The following is a 26,315-nucleotide window of genomic DNA, read 5'->3' on the forward strand; positions in this document are numbered from 1 at the left end:
TCTCCCTCCTTTTCTATTTCCTGAAGTAGCTTGAAAAGTATTGGTATTAGTTCTTCTTTAAAGGTTTTGTAAAATTCTGCTGTATACCCATCGGGACCTGGGCTTTTCTTAGTTGGTAGTCTTTTGATGGTTTCTTCTATCTCCTCAATTGATATTGGTCTGTTTAGGTTTTCTATATCCTCCTGACTCAATCTGGGCAGATCATATGACTTAAGAAATTTATCTATGCCTTCACTATCTTCTAATTTATTGGAGTATAAGGATTCAAAATAGTTTTTGATTATCTTCTGTATTTCTGAAGTGTCTGTTGTGATATTGCCTTTTTCATCCCGTATGCTAGTAATTTGAGTTCTCTCTCTTCTTCTCTTCACTAGCATCGCTAAGGGTCTGTCGATTTTGTTTATTTTTTCAAAGAACCAACTTTTAGTTTTGTCAATTTTTTCAATTGTTTCTTTTGTTTCGATTTCATTAATTTCAGCTCTGATTTTAATTATTTCTTGCCTTCTACTTCTTTTGCTGTTGTTTTGCTCTTCTTTTTCAAGGATTTTGAGATGAAGTATGAGATCATTTATTTGTTGGTTTTTTCTTTTTTTAAGGAATGAACTCCAAGCAATGAATTTTCCTCTTAGAACTGCTTTCAATGTGTCCCATAGATTCCGATATGTTGTGTCTGTGTTTTCATTTATCTCTAAGAATTTTTTAATTTCCTCCTTGATGTCTTCTATAACCCATTGATCATTCAGTAACCTATTGTTCATTCTCCAATTGATGTATGCTTTTTCCTTCCTTCTTTTATCGTTGATTTTCAGTTTCATTCCATTATGATCAGATAAGATGCATGGTAATATCTCTACTCCTTTATATTGTCTAAGAGTTGCCCTGTGACATAATATATGATCTATTTTTGAGAAGGATCCATGTGCTGCTGAGAAAAAAGTGTAACTGCTTGATGTTGGGTGGTATACTCTATATATGTCAATTAGGTCTAGGTTATTAATAGTGTTATTGAGTTCTATAGTTTCCTTATTCAACTTTTGTTTGGAAGATCTGTCCAGTGGCGAGAGAGGTGTGTTGAAGTCTCCCATGATTATGGTGTGGTGGTCTATTAGACTCTTGAACTTGAGAAGAGTTTGTTTGACGAACATAGCTGCACCATTGTTTGGGGCATAAATATTTATGATTGTTATGTCTTGTTGGTGTATGGTTCCCTTAAGCAGTATGTAGTGTCCCTCTTTATCTCTTTTGATTAACTTTGGCTTGAAATCTATTTTATTTGATATGAGTATGGACACGCCTGCTTGTTTCCGAAGTCCATATGAGTGATATGATTTTTCCCAACCTTTCACCTTCAGCCTATGTATGTCTTTTCCTATCAAATGCGTCTCCTGTAGGCAGCATATTGTTGGGTCTTGTTTTGTGATCCATTCTACTAGCCTGTGTCTCTTAATTGGTGAGTTTAAGCCATTAACATTTAGGGTTATTATTGAGATATGGGTTGTTCTTCCAGCCATATTTGTTTATTTCTGTTACTAAACATTGTTTGTTTTCCTCTTTGATTGTTTCCCCCCCCCCTTTACTGTCCTACCTCCCACTGTTGGTTTTCATTGTTATTTTCCATTTCCTCTTCCTGTAATACTTTGGCTAGGATGTTTTGAAGAGATGGTTTTCTAGCTGCGAATTCTTTAAACTTTTGTTTATCGTGGAAGGTTTTAATTTCATTCTCCATCCTGAAGCTTAATTTCGCTGGATACACAATTCTTGGTTGGAACCCATTATCTTTCAGTGTTTGAAATATGTTATTCCAGGATCTTCTAGCTTTCAGAGTCTGTGTTGAAAGATCAGCTGTTATCCTGATTGGCTTGCCCCTAAATGTAATCTGCTTCCTTTCTCTTGTAGCTTTTAAAATTCTCTCCTTATTCTGTATGTTGGGCATCTTCATTATAATGTGTCTAGGTGTGGATCTCTTATGATTTTGCACATTCGGCGTCCTGTAGGCTTCTAGGATTTGGGATTCTGTCTCATTCTTCAAGTCTGGGAAGTTTTCTTGTATTATTTCATTAAATAGACTGCTCATTCCTTTGGTTTGGAGCTCTGTACCTTCCTGTATCCCAATGACTCTTAAGTTTGGTCTCTTAATGTTATCCCATATTTCTTGGATGTTCTGCTCATGGTTTCTTAACAGTCTTGCTGAGCTGTCTATGTTCTTTTCCAGTTGAAATACTTTGTCTTCATTGTCTGATGTTCTATCTTCTAAGTGTTCTACTCTGTTGGTAGTATTCTCCATTGAGTTTTTAAGTTGGTTTATTGCTTCCTGCATTTCTAGGATTTCTGATTGCTTGTTTTTTATAACCTCTATCTCCCTGTATAGTTGATCCTTTGCTTCCTGGATTTGTTTGCGTAATTCGTTGTCGAAGTGATCTTTCATTGTCTGATTTTGCTGTTTAATGTCTTCCTTGATACTCCAGATCATCTGAAGCATGTATATCCTGAATTCTTTATCTGACATTCCATCTGCTGCAGCTGTTACCTCTTCTAAAGTTGCGTTGACCTGCATTGCTTGTGGTCCTTTCTTTCCTTGTCTTTTCATACTGCTTGCGTATCTTTCCTGCAGGTGCGGGCGGCGGCTCTGCTCTCTCCTTATTCCAATTGGGGTGTCGTGGCTACCACGCCGGCAGGTCACTGGGCCTGTTCTGGGAGCTGGTGGCGGCTCTGTTCTGCCCCTACTCCAATTGGGGTGACGTGTCTGTCGTACCAGCAGGCCACTGGGCCTGTCCTGCTGGTCGGTCGCAGATCTGCCCACCTTTCGGGCACGAGTGGAGGCTCTGCTTTGCCCCTACTCCAATTGGGGTGTCGTGACTACCCCGCCTGCAGGATGCTGGGTCTGTTCCTGGCAAGGGAGGCGACTCTGCTCTGTCACTACTCCAATTAGGGTGGTATTTGTACCCCGCCGGCAGGCTCCTGGGCCTGATCCGCAGGTCTGTTGTAGGTCTGCCTACCTTGAAGGCGCGGGCGGCGGATCTGCCCTGCCCCTCCTACCACGCCTGCGGACCCCTGGGCCTGATCTGCAGGTTGATCACTGGTCTGCTCACCCTGCGGGCACGGGTGGCGGTTCCGCTCCACCCCCACTCCAATTGGGGTCACGTGACCACCACACCGGCAGGGCCTGATCCGGGCGTGGGATAAGGATCTGCTCTGCCCCTACTCGAGTTGGGGTGACGTGTGTACCACACTGGCAGGCCACTGGGCCTGACCCGCCAGGCTGTCACAGGTCTGTTTACCTTGCAAGCGCGAAGGGCGGCTCTGCCCTGCCCCTCCTACCACGCCCATGTACTACTGGGTCGTGGGTCTGCCCACCTGGCGGGTTTGGGTGGCGGCTCCGCTCCGCCCCCTCTCCAATTGGGGTCACGCGGTCACCACGCTGGCGAGCCGCTGGGCCTGCTCCGGGGGCTGGCGGCGGCCCGGCTCCTTCCCTCTGGCTCGAGGACAAATTGAGGAGACTCGGGTGACTGAGCCTCACCCCCCTTACCAGGAGACCAACTGCTTATGTCACCGCTGGTATTGATGAAGATCTCTCCTCCACCGCTTTCTGCTGACATCAGATCTCTGCCATGTTGGTATCCTATGCGAATGGCAGCATTTCGTTCCCCTTGCCAGGCAACCCAAGCAATGGGTGAGTCCTGACCTGCCCTCAGCAGGACCCGGACCGAGACACAGTTTCCGCGGGCTCCCAGCCCCGGTCCAGGGAAGTTCCGGGAGCCGGAACTCGGCCGCTCCGTGCTCGGTGTAAGCTCCTATAAGTGTAGGCTCCAAGAAGCAGCCCCCGCGGGCTCAGTTCCGGGAGCCGGAATTCGGCCGCCTAGTGTTTGGTGTATGCTCTGATAGTAGCAGGGTCCAAGAAGCAGCCTCCGCGGGCTCCGCAGCCCTGAGCCAGGGCGGTTCCGGGACGGTTCCGGGAGCCGGAACTCGGCCGCTCTGTGCTCGGTGTAAGCTCCTATAAGTGTAAGCTCCAAGAAGCAGTCCCCGCGGGCTCAGTTCCGGGAGCCGGAACTCGGCCTCTTGGTGTTTCGTGTTTGCTCTGATATTAGCAGGGTCCAAGAAGCAGCCTCCGCAGGCTCCGCAGCCCGGAGCCAGGGCGGTTCCGGGACGGCTCCGGGAGCCGGGACTCGGCCGCCCCGCGCTCCGTGTTCACTCCGATAAGATCAGATTTTAAGAAGCCCCCAGGCGCTGAACCCTAGCAATCTGTCTGCAAGCCGCAGGCGAATTGCAGCCTGAAATTACCTGTTCTATGGCTGAATGAGCTGCGGTCAGTCAAAAACAGGTGTGGTGACGTCAGTTTACCAACATGGTGGCTGCTGGCCTCCTCTGTGGTCTGACCGGTGTGGAGAACCGAGATGGACCGCTTCCTTCCCCGTCTCGAACCCAGAATTCAGCCCTGAGTGCGGTGCTTGCGCGTCTGGCAGAAACTGCAGCGCTGTAACCCTGCGTCTCTATCCCAGCGCGCCTTGCAGACTCCAGCCGCGGGGCGATTCGCTGAATAAGCAGTGTTACCCTCCGTGCGACAAACCTCTCGCGTTTGAGTCCCCGTAGCCGATCCTCATGCGATGGAAATCCTTCCTCCAGGTTCCGGCGCACCCCACTATTGCTGGAAATTCCCAACAAGATATCCTTCAGCCGTCCTGACTTGTCACACTCCCACACAGTGAAGCAGCACACGGGGGTAATGCACTCCCCTCGCCGCCATCTTCCCTCCCCTACCGCTGCATAGTCTTTAATCACTTCTCCATAAGAAATGTAAAATCTTTCTTCAGTAGAAAATTCAATCTTTAGCTCAAGTAATCAAAATGGTTTTTTTTTTGTTTAAGAAGTGCTATTTGAGATGTATAACCATGGGGCTTCATATATATTCTCTGTAATCTGTGAAATTGCTATAGGATTGTGTCTAACTAGCATGAGAAATTTAATTCTATGCTGCATTTTTAAGTATATTCCAGTTAGGTAAGAACTTCCCATTTGTCAAGGTGTCGATGAGAACTGAATTATCTACATACAATTTTATACATCTGGTGAATGAAAGAATTTTTCATAGCCTAGTTTCTGGCTTTGTGTATTTCAAATCTTGTTTATCTTCCAGTACCCATATACGTCTAGTGCTGGATACAGAAAGAGCACAGTCATGTCATTATGTCACTTGGCCCTATATATATTAGTGGGTAAGCTGATGCACTTGGATGAGGGGACATAGATGATGGCAAAATGGGACTGTTCTATATTACTCTCTGGAATGACCAGCACTAACTAGAATCTGTGAACCACACAAAAACAATCCACTATATTCAAACAAAATAGATCATCAACTCAGTTTCCCCTTTACTGGATTCTAGAAAGGCTCTTGGACACTGATGGCAGTATCAACCAATAGAAAGAAGAATGTAATAGAAGGGACATTAAAGTGATTAGAAGGGACCTGTGATGGAAGGGACAATTAAAGTCTTTTACATAGGTAAATTTTACAAGGTCATAGTCATGTGATCATGTAAGAGTCCTCCTGAGATCTTGCAGGGGACCCATGCAAATGAGGGCCCTTGAAGTTACTCTTTATTAGCTCCATGACATAGCTGCATCTGAGTGTTCCCAAGAAGTAGAAATTGTTTATTACTGTTGGGAGCAGACATTTAAAAAGAAGCAGTATTATAACTGATTATGATATCAGAAGTGATAATTTAGAGGTCGGAGGATGCAGGGCATTTTTTAAGCCATAGCAGGTGATCCTATTTTGCGTATACCACGGGGCAAAGAATACAGTAGAGGATGTAATTAGAGAAGTTGGTTGGGGGAAACCACTGAGGTCCTTGAAAACCAGAATAATGAACTAAAGGTTAACATGCACGTGTTGAATTCCTTTCCTTCACCTCTATGATTCATTATATTTTATCTGGATTTATTAACTCATGTATCTTTTTTTCTGTATAATACTGTATCTTCTCTATTTTGTATACTTTGATTTTAGAACAAAATAAAACAACAACACCAAAACATAATACAACATCCAACTCTGCTGCTGAACTAGACAGGAGATGGGGACTTGAGGTCCTTGTTTCCCGCCTTGAGACTCCAAGGATAGGAGATAAAACCACTAGAACATCAATCAGCAGCAAAGCCCGGTGGGAAAGGCCATTCAAGGGTACTGTAGGACACTATATTGAGGGCAGATTTCTCAGTGGCAACTCCTAATCTACTTCTTCCATACAAAATGCATCCTCATCACCCTCAAGAAGTGGGTATCTCATCAAGAGCAGCGTTGCTGGTTCTTCTCCTGTTATTTCACCTTCATCAATGCCTAGGCCTAGCTTTATCATGCAGTAGATGTGATTGGAATAGGTCTAGGGGTCCTCAAGAGAGAAGCCAGAAAAGAGCAGCACAGTTTCAAATAGCAGCAACACCAAGTCCTTGACAGCCTTGTCATTTTTGTTTGCCTCTGCCTTTTGCTCCACAATGGGGTGGCCACGGCTGATCTCCAGGTGCTTTTTAGCCATCATATACTCCATTGTAGAGTTGTCTCAAAGTGCATGGGGCCTTCATGATCCACCCCATGTTATCTTTCCATCCATAGGTGCTGGTAACCATGCAGCAGGGTGAAGACATAAGCCTATTGGAGATTGTCACCTTATCAACCTTTTAATCCAAGATTTCTTTCATGAGCTTGCAAAAGTTCTCAAACTTTGCCTTGCTTTCCTCCATTTTCTTTTTTTCCTCCTTGTCCTCAGGTAGCTGCAAGTCTCCCTTGGTCACAGAGACCAGGCATCAAACCTTCAAATCCTTGAACTGCTGCATGCAGTACTCATCAATAGACTCAGTCATATATACTACCTCAAAGCCCTATTTCCCTACTTCCACACACACTACACAAAAGCAGAGTTGGCTGTTTGCTTTCACCAGTAATGTAATAGATGGATTGCTGTGTCTCCTTCATGCAAGAGACATACTCTGACTAAGGAGTCATCTCATTTCCAGACTGAGAGGTATGATAGCACAGCAGCTCAGAAAGGCATCACTGATTAGTAGAATCTTCATGGATTCCAAGCTAAAGATATTTAGAGAATGCCTCATAATTTTTTTTTTGTAGTTCTCCTTGTCTTCTGCCAACTCCCAGAAGAGCTCAAGTTGCTTCTTCACAATGTTTTTGCAGATGACTTTCAAGATTTTTCTCTGATGGAGCATTTCTCAGGAGATATTCAGGGGCAGGTCCTCAGAGTCAACAACACCATGAATAAATTTGAGATACTCTAGTATCAGCTCATCACAACTCTCCATGGTGAACACATGATGGACATATAGCTTGATGTTGTTGTTATTCTTCTTCTCAAAGAGGTCAAAGGGAGCCTGCCGAGGGGTGAACAGCAGTTTCCTGAATTCCAACTGGCCTTCTACAGAGAAGTGCTTGACTGCTAGCTGGTCTTCCCAGTCACTGGTGAGGCTCTTGTAGAACTCTCCATATTCTTTCTGAGTGATGGGATCAGGGTTTCTGGTCCAAGTGGGCTTGGTCTTGTTCAGTTCTTCATGATCAATATATTTCTTCTTAATCATCTTTTTTTTTTTCTTACCAGTATCATCCTCCTCATCTGAGCCCACATCTTCAATCTTGGGTTTCTCATCATCATCTTTGTCTTCCTAATCTTTCTTACCTTTCTCTTCCTCTGCCTCATCATCACTGATTTCCTTCTCTCGTTCCTTCTCTAAATAATGGATAGCCTATGAACTGTGAATGCTTTTTCACCACTTCTTTGACCCATCTCTCCCCTAAGTACTCTGTCTGTTCTTCTTTGAGTTGGAGAACAACTTTATTAACCCGGCCAATGGGTTCACCATGATCAGCCCATACAGTGAGGGATCCCCAGCAGAAGACTCCCAGGCATGCTGTTCATCATCGTTTATGCTCTGTGATCACAACCACTTTCCCTGCCACCTCGTAGGCAGAATCAAATCTAACACCAAATTACCCAATCATGGATATGTCTGCACCAGCCTTGAAAATCTTCCATAAATGCTTTAGTACCAGACTTGGCAATGGTTCCCAAGTTATTTATGAGATCACCCTTGGTCATGCCAATGCCTGTGTCCACCAAAGTCAGAGTTCTTTCCTGAGGGATGGAGATGATGTCAATTTTCAGCTCTTTACCACTGTCCAACTTGGAAGGGTCTGTCAGGCTCTCATAGTGAATCTTGTTCAAAGTGTTAGAAGCATTAGTGATCAATTCCCAAAGGAAAATTTCCTTGTTGGAATAGAAGGTATTGATAATGAAAGACATGACTTGGGCAATTTCTGCCTGAAAGACAAATGTCTCCACCTCCTCCTTTCCATGGTGCCCTTCCTCTGACATCTTGAAGACAAAGGACTGTGTTAGAGTAGGCTGGGCCCAAATATTATACGACTGGCTCGAGATGCCTAGGCTGTGTGGGTGTGACTCAAGAGCTTATGAACTCATGTATCTTCATTTGTATTTCTTAGTATTTTATCTCTTTCATAGAGCATTTGTCTTGCAGAGACCAGGACCTTTGTAAGCATCCTGTGTCTTGTCATGGCTCTTTTTCCAACCAGGTGCATGTACAAGACCTGCCATTAACTGACTTTAAATGGAATGACAAACTGATATTATAACAGTTTATGTAATTAGCAAAATTGTAAATTTGTATCTATTAGCTGGATTATATGTGAAAACTTCCATAGTCAGTCAAAAAACCTGTACTCTTGGGAATGTGGCAAAAATACACTTCAGTTTGAAAACACAAACATCTTCAGAGACACTAAGTTTAAAAAAAAAAAAAGTCTTGTTTTTGTAGCAGTGGCATTCCAATTCAATTTAAGCAGCTTTTCATATACTGAAAGGGCTTTATCATGCATGTGTTCATTCATATCCATTGTGAATTCAGTGACTTTTCTGTGAATTACTTGCATTTGTGCCATTGTGTATTGAACAAGCACAGTTTTTGCAATCTGAATGAAAGAAAAATGGTATTAAGTGTTAGTTATCTTGAACTTCCTTGTTCCTTTTATAGCAATACTGGGAGTCTCTTTCCTAATGTGGTAATATTTAAGACTAAAATTTCTGCACAGCTAAAACTTGACTTTGTTTCTCTTGTGTGGATTTTCCATCTCATCGTTTGAATGCATATCACAGCTGCTGCATTCATCACAGACAGGCACCAAAGCAGGTCAGGCACTCCTGCAGTGAAAGTGATCTCTTCTCGCTACTTGGCCATAAATTGTATGGCTATTGATACCATTACCATTTTTTTATGGGTCTCCAGATTTCAGTACTGTGGAGTTTGTTAGGTATCAATTGAAAAGCCCAATCTGATACCCATAAAACTCCTTACTATAAGAAAATCTAGTTGTCTCCAAAAACAAATGATGTACCACTTTTGCTAGTCTTTTACTGAGGTTTGACAGGAGTAATAGGAATACTGGCAAGGCATGTAAATCATTTGCAAGGGAGAGGCACTCCAGAAGAGAGATGCCCATATGACCATGTGTTTATGTTTTCCCCTTAGATAATCAGTTTTCACCACCCTTTCCTATTATCGGTATCTTCCTATCAGAATCTTTCTTTTTGCTGATTTCTTGAGATTTAAAGAATTGCTAATGAAAATAAATTATTCCCCTAACTTCTGTGCACTTAATCACATAGAGGATGTGACCCTCATGGTAGAGAAAAGTCAGGTGAATAAAAATGTAGTAGAAATCAAGTCCAAAAGACTAGGAACCTATTTTCTCTGTACTTCAATTTTTTTATTGGCTATATAAATTCTAGATCCTCTCTGTAGATCTGGAATGGGACTTCGGCATGCTCTTCCAACAGTACTCATGTCGCTGATGAAGAAAGGGTGGACATTGAGGCAAAACAGCTTCCTGGAGGTGACACAATGACAGAGTCACCTTTAGAAGGCACATATTTCTGCAGTAGAAACCCATATTTTCATGTCAGGCTCATTCAACAAGTTTCATTAAAGTTCAAGATAATTGCAAGGTACTTATTCCTGGTGCTAACTGCAGAGTCTATTAAAGAAATGTACTATATGAAACCAAGATGCAGCCAATGATAATGTCTTATCATATTATTAATAATGAATTACCTCACAGAATTTTTTTCCAATTTCTTTAACTTCTCTTAATCTATAAGAATTTTGGCCATTTGTAATTTGCTTTCATGATCAATGTGAAAAATATCAATTTCAAAGTATTTCAATTTGAAGTACTTTTTAATGTTTATACTTGTCTTTTATTTTAAGTGTCAGCAGTATTGGAAGGCAAGTTTTTTTTCTTTCCCTCCAACCATCCAAGTGTTTTGGCAATTTGATAATTCAATAACACTGAAGGAATTTACTACAGCTAGGGAAAGTTGAGACTTTTTTTTAAAAAAAATGGCCTTTCCCTATTTGCACATTAACACGTTATCATATTAATCCCAATTCCCTTCTCCATATCCCCACCCCCTCTCTCCTCTATGGCTTTGCTAGCGACTCATGATTCTAGATACCCTTTCTTTCTAAGGATTGAGTGGTAGAATATAATACTGGATTTCTGGTCACTTTGTAATGACGAATAGGCTGTATAACAGCCTATTCTTCAAAGCCCCCAAACTTAATATTAAGTTGACATTAATGAACCTACACTGATTCTTGCACTTTTCCTGTTTTCACCTCATGCTTATCTCTACCCACCCATTCTGGAAGCCAATAAGATTTTCAATATCAACTTCATTTGTATTAATCTTCATGAATTTGAACAATTGAAAATCTAGTCTTTGGTTTCTCAGGCATACCAAGCATTTTAGATTCAAAGCAAATCAGTCTAACGCTCAGTGGGCTGAAGCCAAAGTTTGTATTTTCTCTGAAACGAATCATAACAGCTGCCAAAACATCCCTATTGCTCTATTCCAAGCAAGAAGTAGAAGACAAAGATGGGCTATACATGTCTGTTTTATGCTCCTTCTCATTTGCAGGTATATGTCATCAGTTGCCAAATCCCCCCACGTCATCCTCCAGTTTCTCTCCCCATTTCTGCCTGTGACTGCAGAGGCCCTGCATCTTGACATTGCACTCCCAGCTTCTCCATGCTGGAGGCCCCATCTTACAGAATGTCATGTCAGCACTTTGACTGTGACTGCCCTGGGATGAAATGGCACCAATATTGGTGACAAGCTGGGCTTCTGGTTTTACTCAGGAGAATCATTAACCATCTTTAAATAAATAAATCTCTGCTGCTACACATTGTACAATTTAGAACATGTGCCTTTGTGACTTTTGATGTGAGGCTTATGTTTAAAACCATTGTTTGTTTTTTCTGCCACCTATATCAGCATGCGTTATGATTGATTGTTCAGGACCTTGGTTTCAGTCTCTATAACAGCCTATTCTTCAAAGCCCCCAAACTTAATATTAAATGATATCACCTATCATTTAAGCCAGCTCTATCCAAACACACCCTTCAATGTGGAAAGCATCCATCTAGTTGTATATGTGTGTGTGTGCGTGTGCGTGTGTGTGTGTTTATATATAAACAGATTTATATAGAAAACACCTTACATCTGTGCTGGACTTCATAACTTGCTTGACCCATTGGCATAGCAACTTGAGCCTTTAATTAATTGTTGCCTCTTTTAAAATTCTATTCCTCAAACCGAATTAGGTGGCCCCCCTTTGGGCTGCCTTAGTGATACTTAAAGGGGACATTGCATAAGTAAAGGCATCCCTTTGATCACCAACTTCATGATCACTAAAATGTTGATTACTCAACAATGGGAAGATGCACCATCATCTATGGGCACCTGGGAACTGGTTCTACTTTATTCTTCCATGAGGCTATGGCTTGACCAATGCTAACTGTGTCAAAACCTGAAGAACCTAAGGAGTCTCGCCATCTTCTTGAAGTGGTTACAGTGAGTGTTTGTATGAGATTTTCTGGAGTGTGGTATAAGCCCTGAGAATACATAGGCAGTATTCCAGTAGGAAGTGAGTTTTTCTTAACATGGTAAAACTCTGTTATGTGAGGATAAAATCACTAGCAGTTGCATGCCCAGTCAAGGACTCTTCTCCTGCTCCAAGTCTCCATCTCGTTGGTTTCCATTGTTTCAGAGTATCTGGCTAAATAAAATAGGGACTTCATCCACTCTGGAGTGTGTGTGTGTGTGCTTGTTGGTATGGGTTCTCCAAGGATCCACACATAACTAATCTGAGTTTACTTACCTTCATACTGTGATGAAATGTTCTTTGTCCCCACATTTTTTTCTCTGAAATCTAAGCTGAGAGTAAGCACCATAACTACTCATCTTAATGTCATTGTCCCTCTGCTGGTAAATGTCCTGGTGTGTAGTAGATTCTCAAATATTTAACTGAGTGGGAAAATATCAGCCGTTATGTAGGACTTCACGCATTAAAGTTCTTAATATTCCTTATTTTATTTGAGTTTTGCCTCTAGTGGCTTTTAGCTATGATTTCATAGAATACTATCATTCTTGAGCTGAACTAAAGGCTTCTGCCTTTAAAATCAGAATCTTTTCTCAATTACCTGAAAAATACTAATGAATAGCATTTTCTCCCATTTTTTAACTTACGTCCCATCATATATATATATATATATATATATATATATATATATATATATATATATATTCCTTGAAAGCTTTGACTTCTATTGTAAGGCTATATATAGCTTTGCACAAAACTAGATTTTACTATTTTCATTGACATATCATTCCATGAAAATTAACTTGCCTTTCAGAAGTTCAGATATTTGAGCAGAGAATGCTATTCACAACAAGAGCTATTTCTTCTTTTTCATGGGGGTAGGACAGGGGAAGAGGATGGATTGTCTGCCTGTAATTACATAATGGATAGTGCCACATCCTAAGCATTCCTTGTGTTTTATTTCCACCTCCCATCAGCTCCATGATATGTTATTACTAGCAGGTTTTAAGCAATGAGACTGTGTCACAGAGCAGTTCAAGCCTAATGTCACAGAACCAGTCAATGGGAAGGTCAGATCATTTGACTCAAATACCCATTGCCCTGTCCACATGACGGTTAGTGGTATTAGCATCTATTCTCTATTGTTAAATTGTAAACTCCTTCAATGCAGAGGTTATGTTCATTTGTCCCATGGAAGGGAGGTCTCCATAAAACTGGATAGATTTGTCTACTCCTTATTTTAGTTAGCTTTGTTTGGGAAATGTGACTTCTCTGTATATCCAAGCATGGACCCAGATCATCTTCAGTCCTTGCCATTATTTGCCTTCCATTGTACACCACAATGTACCTCACTGTCTTTAAGCTGTAACTCAGCCTCTTCCTCACAGCCACCCTCAAATGAGGGTTGGTGACTGGAAAAATAATACGAGGAAAAGTTGTTAACTCTCTGAGATAACAGTTCATATTTTAAAATGCTCATTATTAATTCCAATATGGAATAATTTGCACTTGCTATTAACACATTAAGACAGCCAAAGAAAATGGGAAAGTGTCTCAACAGGAGACATTCAAATGTGAAGTTAAAAAAAAAAAAAGAAACGGAAGAAAACTTTTTTTTCTGATGAGCTAAGGGTATGTTGAAGATCTAGCCATCATACAGTTTATTTGTGTGGCTTTAGGGTTTTTGCTTTTATGTGTTAATTATTAATAAAATTAATTTTCAACACATCAATAAAAATGTGAAATCTGTACATAGTAATGGCCACCATTTCCTCCTTTTAAATGCCCCAATAGATGATGCACTGGTGCAAAACTGAACTATCACCTTCTGGGAAGTCATACTAATACTGTAGCATATTGATTGAATTCACAAAGCTGAATGTGTTCTACTTTAAAAATATGTCTTTAATAAGGATAACCTTTTGTCATTAAAATAAAGATGGATAGTGTGACAAGACATGGGCATATATCCTTAAAGTTAAAGAAAACTATCTGCGGTAGTTCTTTTTTAAAAGAGTGTTTATTAACCAAGAAAAATCTTGTTATAGGCACATATACATATGACATACATAGGTATATTTCTCAGCTGAAAAACCATTAGAACCAAAATTGTCCCTAAGATTTCCATTTCTGTGCCTCTAAATTAACTTGTTTTTGAAGATAAGGAAACACATTGGTGACCCATGGCATTCCTTGTTTTTTGGTTATTTGTGTTGTCCATTTTAGGATTATTGAGGTATACTGTCCTGGTCAGGTTAAATGCTTGGGAAAAAAGCCAAAGTTTGATGGGGTTTACTCCATTTTCTTTGTGATTTTAAAGATAACAGGTGCTTCTGAGGGTAGTGCACCCAGACTGACATGTTCAAAATTTCATGTTGCTAGTAATTCCAGAGCTTAGACTGAAAGGAGTTCGTTCTTCAAATCACCTGAAAAAGGGGAAAATACTGTGTGAGACTAGATTTCTTAGTACTTTCTCTTGCTTTTTACTCTTGTTTTTTTTTTCATATTTTATTTAGGAAAAGATTTGCCAACCATACAATTATAGGTATGACAGTTGCTTAAGAAATTTTGGAGATGGAGATGGAAAAGGTGGGGAATAATGTAGGGCTATAGCCATTAATAAAAAAGAAAGGAACAGGAATTTAGATATAATAATGCCTTCCTGGCATGGTGTCTGTATCTTGAGTAGCATGTTAATTTCTGATTATGAAATAACTTACATTTCAAAAACCAACTCCTATCTGGACAAGGATGAAAAATATTAACAATTCTGTGTTTTGTACAAAACAAGAATGTTGATACACATATAAAATCAGTTTTATACCTAACTTAAAACATAGATGATAAATGTTGCTTTAAACTGCAATAGCTTCAGAGGTTTGGGAATTATTTTCAGAATATTGATAAATGGGAAATTGCATTTCAACTATTTTCAAGTCTTTTCCCAAAAGCACACAAATAAATTGTTAATTTTTATGTGAAAGTGATTTTTAAACCACAAGCAGATTTAAAAAAAATTTTTAAAGACTTTTCTCTATAGTGGCCAATTTCATATAAAATGTTATTTTAGGCCTAATTGCAAATGGAGTAGTTAGGCTGCCAGCTCTGCTAAGGTTGAATTTCATTTGAACTTTCTAATAGTATGATCTTTTTTTCAGAATTTAATAACTGACTCAAATATTTAATAGTGGAAGCCTTTATTAAATTAAAAAGAAATCAGGGTATATTTTTAGAAGAACTAACTTATTTTCTTTATCAATTTTATCTACTTTGAGAGAAAGGAAAGTGAATGGAACCAATCTCTTTGTGTACTTAAATAGACATTAATGCTATGACCCCAGCAAATAATTTATTTCAGGATGTATCATTGTTCAAAAGATTTGAAAAGCACCAAATGGCAATAATAACTACACTTCTAGCTCTACTGAATGGCAATTTAGACTGACTGTATGAACCTCTTCATTTGTCTTCTGGATAGTCATTCTTTTTAATATTCACATATATTTTCTAGATCCTTTTTTAAATTGCCCACTATCCATGTGTGCATTGCCTAACAGTTTTTGTTCAATGCAGTGGCTTGTTTTGAAATTCAAGTGGGGGGGAAGGTGAGAGTTGAAAGATTTTGTTTGCACATGTCACTCTGTATACAGATGACAAAAGACCGTTAAATTCACTAATTTACAAGCATCCTTAGAAAGAATATTTTTACATAAAAGCATGTTGTAAACCTTTTTAATTAAAGCACAGTTGTGCCATGTACTCTCTTTCCCCCAGGGCCCTTTTGACCTCTCACCTCCTATTTTGTCTTGCAGGCACTCCATTGCTGGTGAGGAGAAGCAGTGACCCAGCTCCAGGGCCACCTGCTGATGCCCAGCCAAGCTCTTCACACCCCAGTGGCCAGAGTCTGAAACCTGTTGTTTTAGTAAGTATCCTGCCCTTTGCATTTCTACTGAGAGATCAAAGTCCTTACCCATAGACTAACTGGGGCTTTGCAGTCTGGAAAGTAAATTGATAATTAGAAATCTTTTGCAAAGATATACAGTGGTAGTTATAATAGTGCAATCTATTAATAGTACATAGGTGCGGTGAGGACCATTATATATAGTATCAACTATGTGCCAAAATCTGTTTTCAGTGTTTTAGTTTGTCATCTAAACTTCTGCTTCAAGGTTAAGTTTTTATCTTCATTTTACTGATAAAGAAATTGAAACAGAAGGAGGTTTAGAAAGTTGTTGAAGGCCACATAGGAGGTGGCAGAGCCCGGAAATTAACCCAAGTGATCTGGCTGAAAAGATCATGCTTTGTAGCCAGATGTGGTAGCACACACCTGTAGTCTCAATGGCTTAGGAGTCTGAGGCAGGAGGATTGCAAATTTGAGGTCATCCTGGGAAATTTACTGAGACCCTGTCTCAAAATAACATCAAAAAAAAAAAAAAAAAAAAGGCTGGGGTTATAGCTCATATGCAGAATGTTCCTGGTTCAATTCTGGCATCCCCCTCCCTGGTCACTGTCACCCCCCATTCGCAAAAGACCAGGCTTTGAATTTGCATGCTGTACCACTGCATGTCCTTCATCCTGTGGCTTCAAAATACCCAAAGATGAAGTCTATATATGTTTTTTCTCTAATAACACAATGCTTTGCAAAGTCATATCAGGATAAATAGTAATACAGTTTCACATTTTCAATATCATGAATATGTGCTGTGACTATTAGATTTCTAGAATCCATCATAAAACTAAAATCCAGATAAAAATAAAATTATATACCCAAACTCCTTATAACCAGATATACTTATAACTGCTATACTTACAATCCATAGGTTAAATGGAGAATAATTTCCTGAAGAGATTACATCTTCCTTCCATATAGAACTGTGGGATCTTTATGCTAATTCCTACTTGCTTTGAAAAGTTATAATTGAACTTCATTCATCCAAATAGCCTTAGAGTTAGATTTCAATTAATGTCTACATATCATTGTAATAGGGGATCCTTAACAACATAACCATATTAAAAAGTTAGCTCCTAAAAGCCAGTCTTCTATTTTGAGTCTATCTATAGCACCATTAGGGAAAAGAAAAAAAAAAGCAACATATTATAGGTTTATCAGAATGCCGAATAGATTAAACAAATTCTCCCAGTTTGTTCCATGGCTTTCTTATCAAGAGCCAGTGCTAATGTTATGAGGTAAGAGTTGCTATACCAAACCACTGGGCATGTATTAATATATTCGTGGTAATATTTTGCCATATTTCTTCCCTTAAATAAGCAAGCAAATGTCTTGAAAGTATTTTAGATGTAATGTTCTCTCACTATTCTACTTAAAACTCTATCCTTTTAAGGAATTATATTTAATGGAACTTTAATAAAAATCAGGTGTGTGTGGTCTACTTTAATGATGAATACAAACAAGACCAGTATGTGGTAAGCTCTGCTAGCTTTTTTTTTTTTTTTTTTTGGTAACCCTCTGATTGAGACCATGTTAAGCCTAAATATATTAGTTTGGGGGAAGAGGACTATATAAATGAGAGAATAATTGCATAAAAGAGAATAACTACAATTTAGTGTTGATTTTTAGGGTATCTGCATAACCTAAAATGAGAGTATATTTGATCATTGTTTGCATATACAAAATCCAGCAAAGTTTATCTTTTCATTACATAAATGCAGCACTTACATCAATTAAAATGTTATTGATATTGCTTTCCCTAAAAGGAAATTATAGGGCTACTATCTTTCTGATAGATTTTGTAGTCTCACCAAAATATCACATTGTGAGTGCCACAAGTTAGGGTATGAGGCAGGACGACAAACTATTACTAGAGATATGCATATCCTTTTTCACAAGGAAATATTGGGACCTCAAATCCTTATACCTAATTTTTTTCCACAGAGTAAAAAGGAAAACAGTTTTATCCAGAGTAAAAAGGAAAAAGGGTATTTCCTCCTTTTCTCTCAGTGTCTCTGGGCATGACAGCCTGAGACTCTAAAAGCAGAGTCTGGTTCTTGACTTGCCATGGGATAGAAACACATTTTATACTTCTCTTGCTTTAGTGTAAAATAATTTCCATGACACTCATAAGCCTTAACATCTCCAGGTCCAAGCATGGGGCCTGACTTATCATTATGTATCTAGTATCCAGATGTGCAAAGTGCTCAGTATATTTGTTTTGGACTTAGGAAAGCAAGGCACATATAAACCCAGAGAAAGGCCTACAAAATTCTCAGCAATTAGCCTGCTTGATAATTAATAATCTCAGTCATTTCTCTATTCCCCCAAAAGAATCTGTCTGGAAAATGTTTATAAGTTCAAAGATTTGGTTCACCCCAGGCAAGAGACAGATGTTTTAACTGCCCTATTGTGCAAGACTTGGTGAAGTTAATAAATAGATCGAATCTATTTTTACCTAGAAAAAAGATACAATTTGGGTGTGTGTGTGTTATAACTTTATTCATATATTTCTGTATATCTGAATCTGTGGCCTCGAATGATAGCCACTAGCTTACATGGCTGTGAAACTCTTGAAATAGAGTTGATCTGATTTGAAATGTATTGAAGTTTTGTATGTGCACTTTCAAAAACTGAAGTGTGAAAAAAATAACATCTCATTAATCATTTTTATATTGACTGTTGAAATGATAATATATTTGATATTTTGGGTTAAGCACAATATATTATTAGAACTATTTTCACCTGCTTCATTTTACTTTTTCATAACATGGCTAATAGAAAATTTAAAATTGCAGCTGTTTTTGTTATTCCATTTATATTGCATAGTGCATCTGTGGGACAAAAGTAAAACTGAATTTAGCATTAATGAAATGGTTGGAGATATTTGTAGGAAGATCTTTGAGGACCATCTCATCTCCCTGGTGAAAGTATGGTTGAACTTGTGTACAGCAAGTCCTGATTCAAGCCTTTCGTCTGGCGTAATTATTAACAGTGACCCCAGTGACTCTCAAAGGAGTGCATTTTGTGGCACCCTGCATATAGCCCTATAGTTACTTTCATTGTTTGCTCAGTGGTAAGAGAACCATGGGAACACAATAGGCTCCATTCTTAGCTGCGGACACATTGCAGAGCAGCTTCTGTGTGGCAAGCTCCTGAGCTCAGGAAGGTGAGACTTCAGGTTCTATTCAGATTCCAGAATTTACTGGATGCTTCCTCTATAACTTCAGCTATCCTGTACTTAATTCCCATTATTTGATAAGTGATGATGAATATGGGGAATGTGTGATAATGTAGCCATGTATCACCCATTACAAAAAAAAATAATTGCTTAAAAAAAATCTATGTTCAATTGCATTTCAGTCCAATATCCAAGGCGGGGGGAACAATCAAAATTTCCATCTCTTAAACAGTGTTCATATGTAAGTAATTCACAGATGGCAGGACCCCACGTGGGTTATGTTCAATCATTCCCAAGAAATGAAACATATAACCCACAGCATAAGAATCTGAAGAATGAATATTTGACACATTTGATTATGTTGAAATATTGCCTTGAAGACCACAGCTGATGACTGTTATTTTTAGTTGCAATTCATTAGGCCTACCATAGAGGGTAAAGTTTTCATTGATGCCCAGGGGTGTGTGGTTTTTAAAAGTTAGAAAAGTTGCACTTATTTTTGGGTAAGTTATTACAAATTGGTTATTTAAGATGTGCACTCTGAAACACGCTGTAGTTTTAAAATGGGCCTAAATAAGAAATATCAAATTTTCTGCAGACTTCATGTTCTGTTTATATTGATAAGTAACCAAATCTCAGTATTTGTTACTTAAGGTACCACCAGATAAACAGCACAGAAATTTGTTTCCTCTATTCCTCTTTCATACCAGAATAGTACAAATTATTAATGTGCAGATAGCAATGGCTATTTATCTTCCAAGACAATAGCAAATCCAGTTCTACTGACTGCTTTTGAATTAAAGAAAGAGAATCCCGGGCACAGGATATTTCTTAGGGAAAGTCTGCTTATGAGAAGTCTTACCTCCCTTCCCTTGATTGCAACCTGGTGTTCTTGGCTTGAGGGCATGCCATAAAACCAGGTCCTTGAAATTGATGTTCCCGAATTTGCGGATGGAACAGAATTCTAAAACAGATGTGAGTTTTTTTCTTAATATCCGGTTAACTACTATAGTTGTTTTGTGTTTTAATGACTGTTTATAGTTTTGAATTTAACCCTTAAAGCAAATTGATCCCGCAGGGCGAGTAAATTAAAAAGTGCATTCTTGAAAATTATAATACTGTGGTCGTTCTCAGATAGTAAAGGACATTGTTCTAAAATCCTTATTTATTTTGTATTTCCAAAATTAAGAGACTACTGGTCTGTCTTTGAAAACAAATGTGTCATATATAAGTAAAAATAAGCTGGCAATTTTTGGGGTTGTTAAATGGGAAGTCCATGGATGGGTTGCAGGGAGTCTGGTCAATCTGCAGTTGTATGCCATGGCATGCCAGTGTGTGTATGTGTGTTTATTTCTCTAAAAAGATTCTATCACTCTTTGAATTTTAAAACAAAAAAACAAAATTAAGAACTATCAGTTTTTGGTTGGATAAAATAGTATATGGAAGCCACCAATTCTCAAAGTAGGAATGATGATAGAGATTAAACAGAAAATGATCTCTCTTTCCCTGCAAATACATATTAAATAATTAAGATTATTTCATCACATTATCATCTTTTCTTACCAAAACATAGCACAGAAATTCGGAATTTTAAGTTAAATAGAAGCTTTTGAATTTCTGCACTGAGAGACCAAACACATCTGTTTATTCAGTAGCAGCATCATTTTTAGCAACTCTAAGATTGGGGTGAAGGACACAGATTAGTTATAAAAAGACACCCTAAAGGGAAGTGTTTCCATTTTTCCAGTGTGTTATAATATTCTTTGCAGATTTGGGGATTTAATCTACAAATATAGTAGCTGGTAGTTACTTGTGAGAGAAAGTATTTCCAATGACTAGCCACATTCTGTGTCTTGCTTATAATACAATGGAGAATTGGTTCCAAAAATTTCCCCTTGTATGACACATGCCTTCCCATGTGTATCATGTACATTGAGAGTATAGTTGATGTTTCTAAGATGCATGAGAGAAATTGCTGAGATATTACAGATAAAATTATATAGCTTAGTTGTTAGGATTAAAACTCATTGAATTTTCACTGAGGTTAGAGGACTTTAGATTATGGGCTGGTGACTAACAAAATCCAACATAAAATTTAGCGAACATTCTGCATGACCAAACCATATTTTCTACCTACTAGATATGCTCTTAAGTAGCCATAGAAACACCAGAATAGAATAATGGCTGTAGATGCCAGAATATATTGGAAGGAAGTTTCTATCTGTTGCCTTCCAATGAAGAGAGATGGATGCTGAGAAGCAAAAGGAGGGAGAAATAACATGTAATATATAATTGCATTATTTAGAGATACTGAAGCCTACAAAAGGTTTTTCTTTTCTTCCCCTGACACAGTGATTTAATAATAGTCCTGGTGTTTGTAACTCCAGCTGTTCACGCTGTGTGCTGATAAGACCAGAGCTTGGAGACACATTGCAACGATGGTTTTCATATGGCTTTGTTTTTAGGAGATAAAGCTGCCATCCAATATTTCACAGAGCCAAATGTTTACTTATTTTGGCAAGTTTGGGCAGCTTAATTTCTGAAGCAGTTATGCTTATAAAACTAAAGCTCAGGTACGAAAAATTCAGAAGTTTGATTTACTCTGCAGCAGAGTTTTTTATTTTGTTTTTAAAACCATATCTTGCAGAAGTTGGTAAAACAAATTTGGGTTATCTGAATGTCTGAACCATGGCTAGTCACGTACCATAGATATGTGAATCCTGTTCAGGTGTGTACTTCCCCGTTATTCAACTTGGGTTGATCCAAAACTGAAAATCTGAAGGAAAGATCACTATTCAGAGGTTACTTTCAGCAATTAAAAAGCTAACCCAGACAGGTCTTCTTTGCTATTTATTCTTGAGCTGCACATAATGAAAACTGAATGAGTTTGTGTCAAAATAAATTGATCCATTCAGTTAGGTGCCATCTGGACAGGTTAAGACATGATTCCTATCCTCAGGAAACTTGCACCTTAGTTACAAAGACCAGAAACAGATCCTCTAAGAACCCTCTCAGACTGAAAGTCTGTACCAGGGTATCAAGCAGCACATTTATAACCTTGAGTCTTAATGTTCTTTGCCTTTGGTCTGCACTTCACTCTGGTCAGCCTCCCTAACCCCTGAAGGTAAGTGCCGTGTGCAGTATCTCTATTAACTCTTATCTCCCTGAAATATAACTGCTTTTTCAAATGTCTGCATTTTTTCAAAACCATGAGCTCCTCAGAGGTATGAGCCAGGTTTCTTAATTTTATACTTGAACCCTAGGCACAGAGTGTGGCTCATAATAGACTCTCTTAAACATATGACTACATGATTGAAACTTTCATTTCTGAGATAGACAAGATGAATTCAATTCAACAACTTTTAACCAATTTTAACTTCCATTGTACAGATGTGTATTTTATTTTGTGTGTGTATGTATGAATGAAATTGGGAAATCCTCTGTTTAAAATACTATGTTGCTTCCCAGATAGTTTCAGTTTTGAATTTTCTGTTTTAGGACAATGTGTTACTTGTTTCTTCTTTGTGTTGCCAAGGAGAAAGAGATGTTTAAACATAACTTCTCTACTTTGAATAGCATGTGAGTTGGTGGCTGAGATCAGCAGTTTGAATTGTGAAATCTACTTCATCTTCTAAGAATTCTAGCAATGACTTCAGCATAGAAATTGATTCTGAGAAAGAGTACAAACTATAGGAAGAAAACAAGCCTTGGCAATTAAAGATCTGAACAATTAGGTTGAGGTTTTTGGTTTTTTTGTTTGTTTTGTTTTGTTTTGGTATTGGGGATTGAACCCAGGGGCATTTTACCACTGAGCTACATCCCCTGACATTATTATTGTTGTTGTTGTTGTTGTTATTATTATTATTATTATTATTATTATTATTTTGAGACAAGGTTTCATTAAGTTGCTAAGGGTCTTGCTTAGTTGCTAAGGCCAACCTTGAACTTGAGATCCTCCTGCCTCAGCCTCTGTGGTCATTGGGATTATAGGCAGGTACCACTGTCTCCCACTATATATGAATCATCATTAAAGTTAATTTTTCAAGTGATGATGATAGGTGAAGAGAGAATAGAAATTAACATGCATGCAGTTGTAGTCAGATACCTGAGTTCTGTCTCTTTGTCAACAAAACTGAGTTCTAACTATTATAAAGTTACCAATCCTGGTGGTTATATCTTTATAAGTTTCTAATAATTGTGTCAAAGAATTTAGAAAACTCTTTGTTAGAATAGACAATTTATTTTACCCATTTCATCTAAAGATTCCCCCCTTATAAATTATCTTCCTATTCCATCTTCTTTAAGAAGATTTTTTTTTTCTGGATTGAACTGATACAGAAGAAATTAAAAATATCCCTGGTATGTGAATTAATTAAAGAGTGTGAGAACATTTACAAGGTGTTTCTTGGCAAAACACTAATAAACATATCAATCTCATTTTAGCAATATGGGCGGGTCGAATTTAATAGCATTGTTAGAAATTTGCTAAAGATGATGTTTCAAAATGATTTTAGTCTGAAGGAGAAGATCCTGTATCCTCACTGCATCAGTAACTATGTGACCCTGAGAAAATTATTCAAATTGTGGATGATTTCCTCAGAAATCATTTTATGATTTTATGTAACAAAAAGGAAACGGAGAGAACCTGTGTGAATACCAGTTGTTAGTGACTTAAACATACAAACTAGTTGACTCAAGGTTCCAGATGTGAATTATTAATTAACTTGTCATGAAGTCAGTTAAATTTTATTTTAATGTCTTAAAATGTATAAATATTCATGGAATTAGGATATATTTCCATCGAATCACAAGAAGTCTAATTTTATTTTCCAAGTGAATAACATGGAGAAATATTTTTAAAAGACACACACACGCAGAGGCAGCAGCCTGAAAATATGCCTGGGTATACACGTACATGTATGTCATCTTTGGAGGAAAGCTGCTACCAAAATCTGCAGACAAATGTGCAAATGTCATGGTACTTTCAGGGGAAAGTCCAGGAGAAGAACGGTGCATTCCGTATACTCTCATCTTCTTTCTATTGGGCTTTCTGTGATTTGACATTTAGGAAAGTCGATGGCATGGACAGAAAGGATTAGTGGGAGTTCACCTTGGAAAGAAGCATGGCAGGTATTGGAATGAAAACTATCTTTTTTTTTTTTCCCACAAAGATGGTGTAACCCAGATAACTCTTCTGATGGGGGATTCCCCCCACCCAACATAAACTCTTGTGAAATACAAGTTTCATTTTGGTTTCTGTTTTCAAAGTCTAGTCATACGATGACATTGTACAGACATTTAAAAGACTTTCCTTCTCAGGAGGGTGGCCCCTTCCCTAATAGCTGTGTGCTATAAAATGGAGTTCTGATTTAGATGAATCACATTTTAAAAGTAGCTACTGTGTGTGTTTTATGCTTGTGGAAACAGAGAGCGTCCTCATAAGCAGCATGTGAGCTTGTCACTACATAGCTTTTGATGTCTGAGGAGATGATCACAGGGACATCTGGAGTGAGTTAGCGTTGAAGTAACTGGTGTGCGGCACTGGAGAATCCAGAGCCTTCTGACAGATTTAAACCAGTTTTTAAAGAATCACTACTTTTAGCAAATCTTTTTAACTTCCATCTGGCCTAAAATTTTCAAACCGACTTAGCCTTGGTGTTTTCCACCAGATTTTACAGTTTTCTTTCCAGGTAGAATTCCCTGTCTCTTAAGCAAGAATGGGTAAATGGCACCTTTTGCAAAAAAAAAATAATAATAATAATAATGAAGTGCTGTCCCTGCTCTAAAAAGAAAAGGTGGAAAATTCATCAGAGGTCAGAATCAATGGACTTGCTTAAAGAGCATCTTGCCTCTTTTTTTTCTACCTTAAGTTTCAATCACCATCAATCACCCAGACCTTCTTAATTTTAACTTCTAAATAAAATACATTTGACATTCAGTTATATTCTTATGAAGATCCAAAGATAAACAAGTAGTCCTCAGAGCAGCTAATATTGTTAGAGTATGGTACTCCCTGTTCAAAACACGTATCAAAAGCTCACACATTAATCAGAATTTTATTTGAATGGTCTCATAAAATATGAGCATTTGTTTAAAGGTTGTATAATTTGTTCAGTGAGGTCCCTTATCCAAAATTCTTAGGACCAGAAGTGTTTTGTATTTTGGATTTGGGCTGAGAAGAGGGGCAGGATTGGAATATTTCATATACATACTGAGATATCTTAGGGAGGAGAACCATGTCTGAACATGAAATTCATGTATGTTTCACATATACCTTATACACACAGCAGCCTGGAGGCAATTTTATACAGTATTTTTATTGTGTTTGCATTTTGCCTGGAACCTATCACATGAGGTCAGTTGTGGAATTTTCCACATGTGACATCATGTTGGTACACAAAAAATTTCAGAGTTTGGAGCTTTTCAGATTTCAGACTTTCAGATTAGGGATGCTCAGCCTATATGAGATAATTCATGTTTGTTTTATGAATAAAATCATTACATGCTGCTCTAAGTGTGAATGTATTTATAACACTTGACCTCCTGTCTAGAAATCCCTGATACTCTCCATGTCTCCAGCTATATATTCAATTTCTTGAACTTGTCTCCCCCTCCTTTTTATGTGGTAAAATACACATAATAATTATCATTCTTTTTTGTGTGTGGAGATCCAAGGCAGGCCTCACACTTGGTAGGCAACTGCTCTACCACGGAACCCCCATCTTACCCGTTTTTCAGTGCACAGATCAGTGGTACAGCTACAGTCATGTCAGTGTGCCTCTATCATCACTCTGTATCTCTGGAATGCTTCGTCTTACAAAACTGAAGCTCTATACCCATGAAACAATAACTGCCAATTCTCTCCTCCCTTCAGTCCCTGACAACTGCAATTCTGCTTGCCCTATGACTTTGACAATCCTTGATGCCCCATATAAATGGAACCCATACTGCATTTATCTTTTTGTGCCTGGCTTATTTCACTTAGCATGATGATCTCAAGCTTCATTTATGTTATTCCATGTCAGAAATGCCTGCCTTTTTAAGGCTGAATGGTATTCCACTGTACATTTATACCACATTTTGACTGTTTGTCATTGAGCACTTAGGTTGTGTCTACATTTCACCTACTGGGCACAATACTGTTATAAACATGAGTGTACAAATATCTCTTCACAATTCTGTTTTCCATTCTTTTAGGTATAAACATAGAAGTTGAATTGC

The 26,315-nt window shown here is 38.5% G+C and overlaps 1 protein-coding gene and 1 pseudogene across 2 annotated transcripts in view; one reads left to right on the plus strand and one right to left on the minus strand.

Moving 5' to 3' along the window:
- Pard3b (par-3 family cell polarity regulator beta) overlaps positions 1-26,315 on the plus strand; it is a 1,008,812-nt gene that overhangs the window by 441,912 nt on the left and 540,585 nt on the right. For both annotated transcript variants that reach the window (XM_046463021.2, XM_058578162.1), the window contains exon 4: positions 15,777-15,886. In XM_046463021.2, the coding sequence (XP_046318977.1) occupies positions 15,777-15,886 (110 nt within the window). The remainder of the gene's footprint in view (positions 1-15,776; positions 15,887-26,315) is intronic.
- On the minus strand, positions 6,228-8,378 carry LOC124105736 (heat shock protein HSP 90-beta-like; annotated as a pseudogene).

This window comes from Marmota monax, unplaced genomic scaffold, assembly GCF_021218885.2.
Source record: "Marmota monax isolate L192 unplaced genomic scaffold, Marmota_monax_Labrador192_F-V1.1 WCK01_AAM20220418_F8-fsc00095, whole genome shotgun sequence".
Classification (NCBI taxonomy): domain Eukaryota; kingdom Metazoa; phylum Chordata; class Mammalia; order Rodentia; family Sciuridae; genus Marmota; species Marmota monax.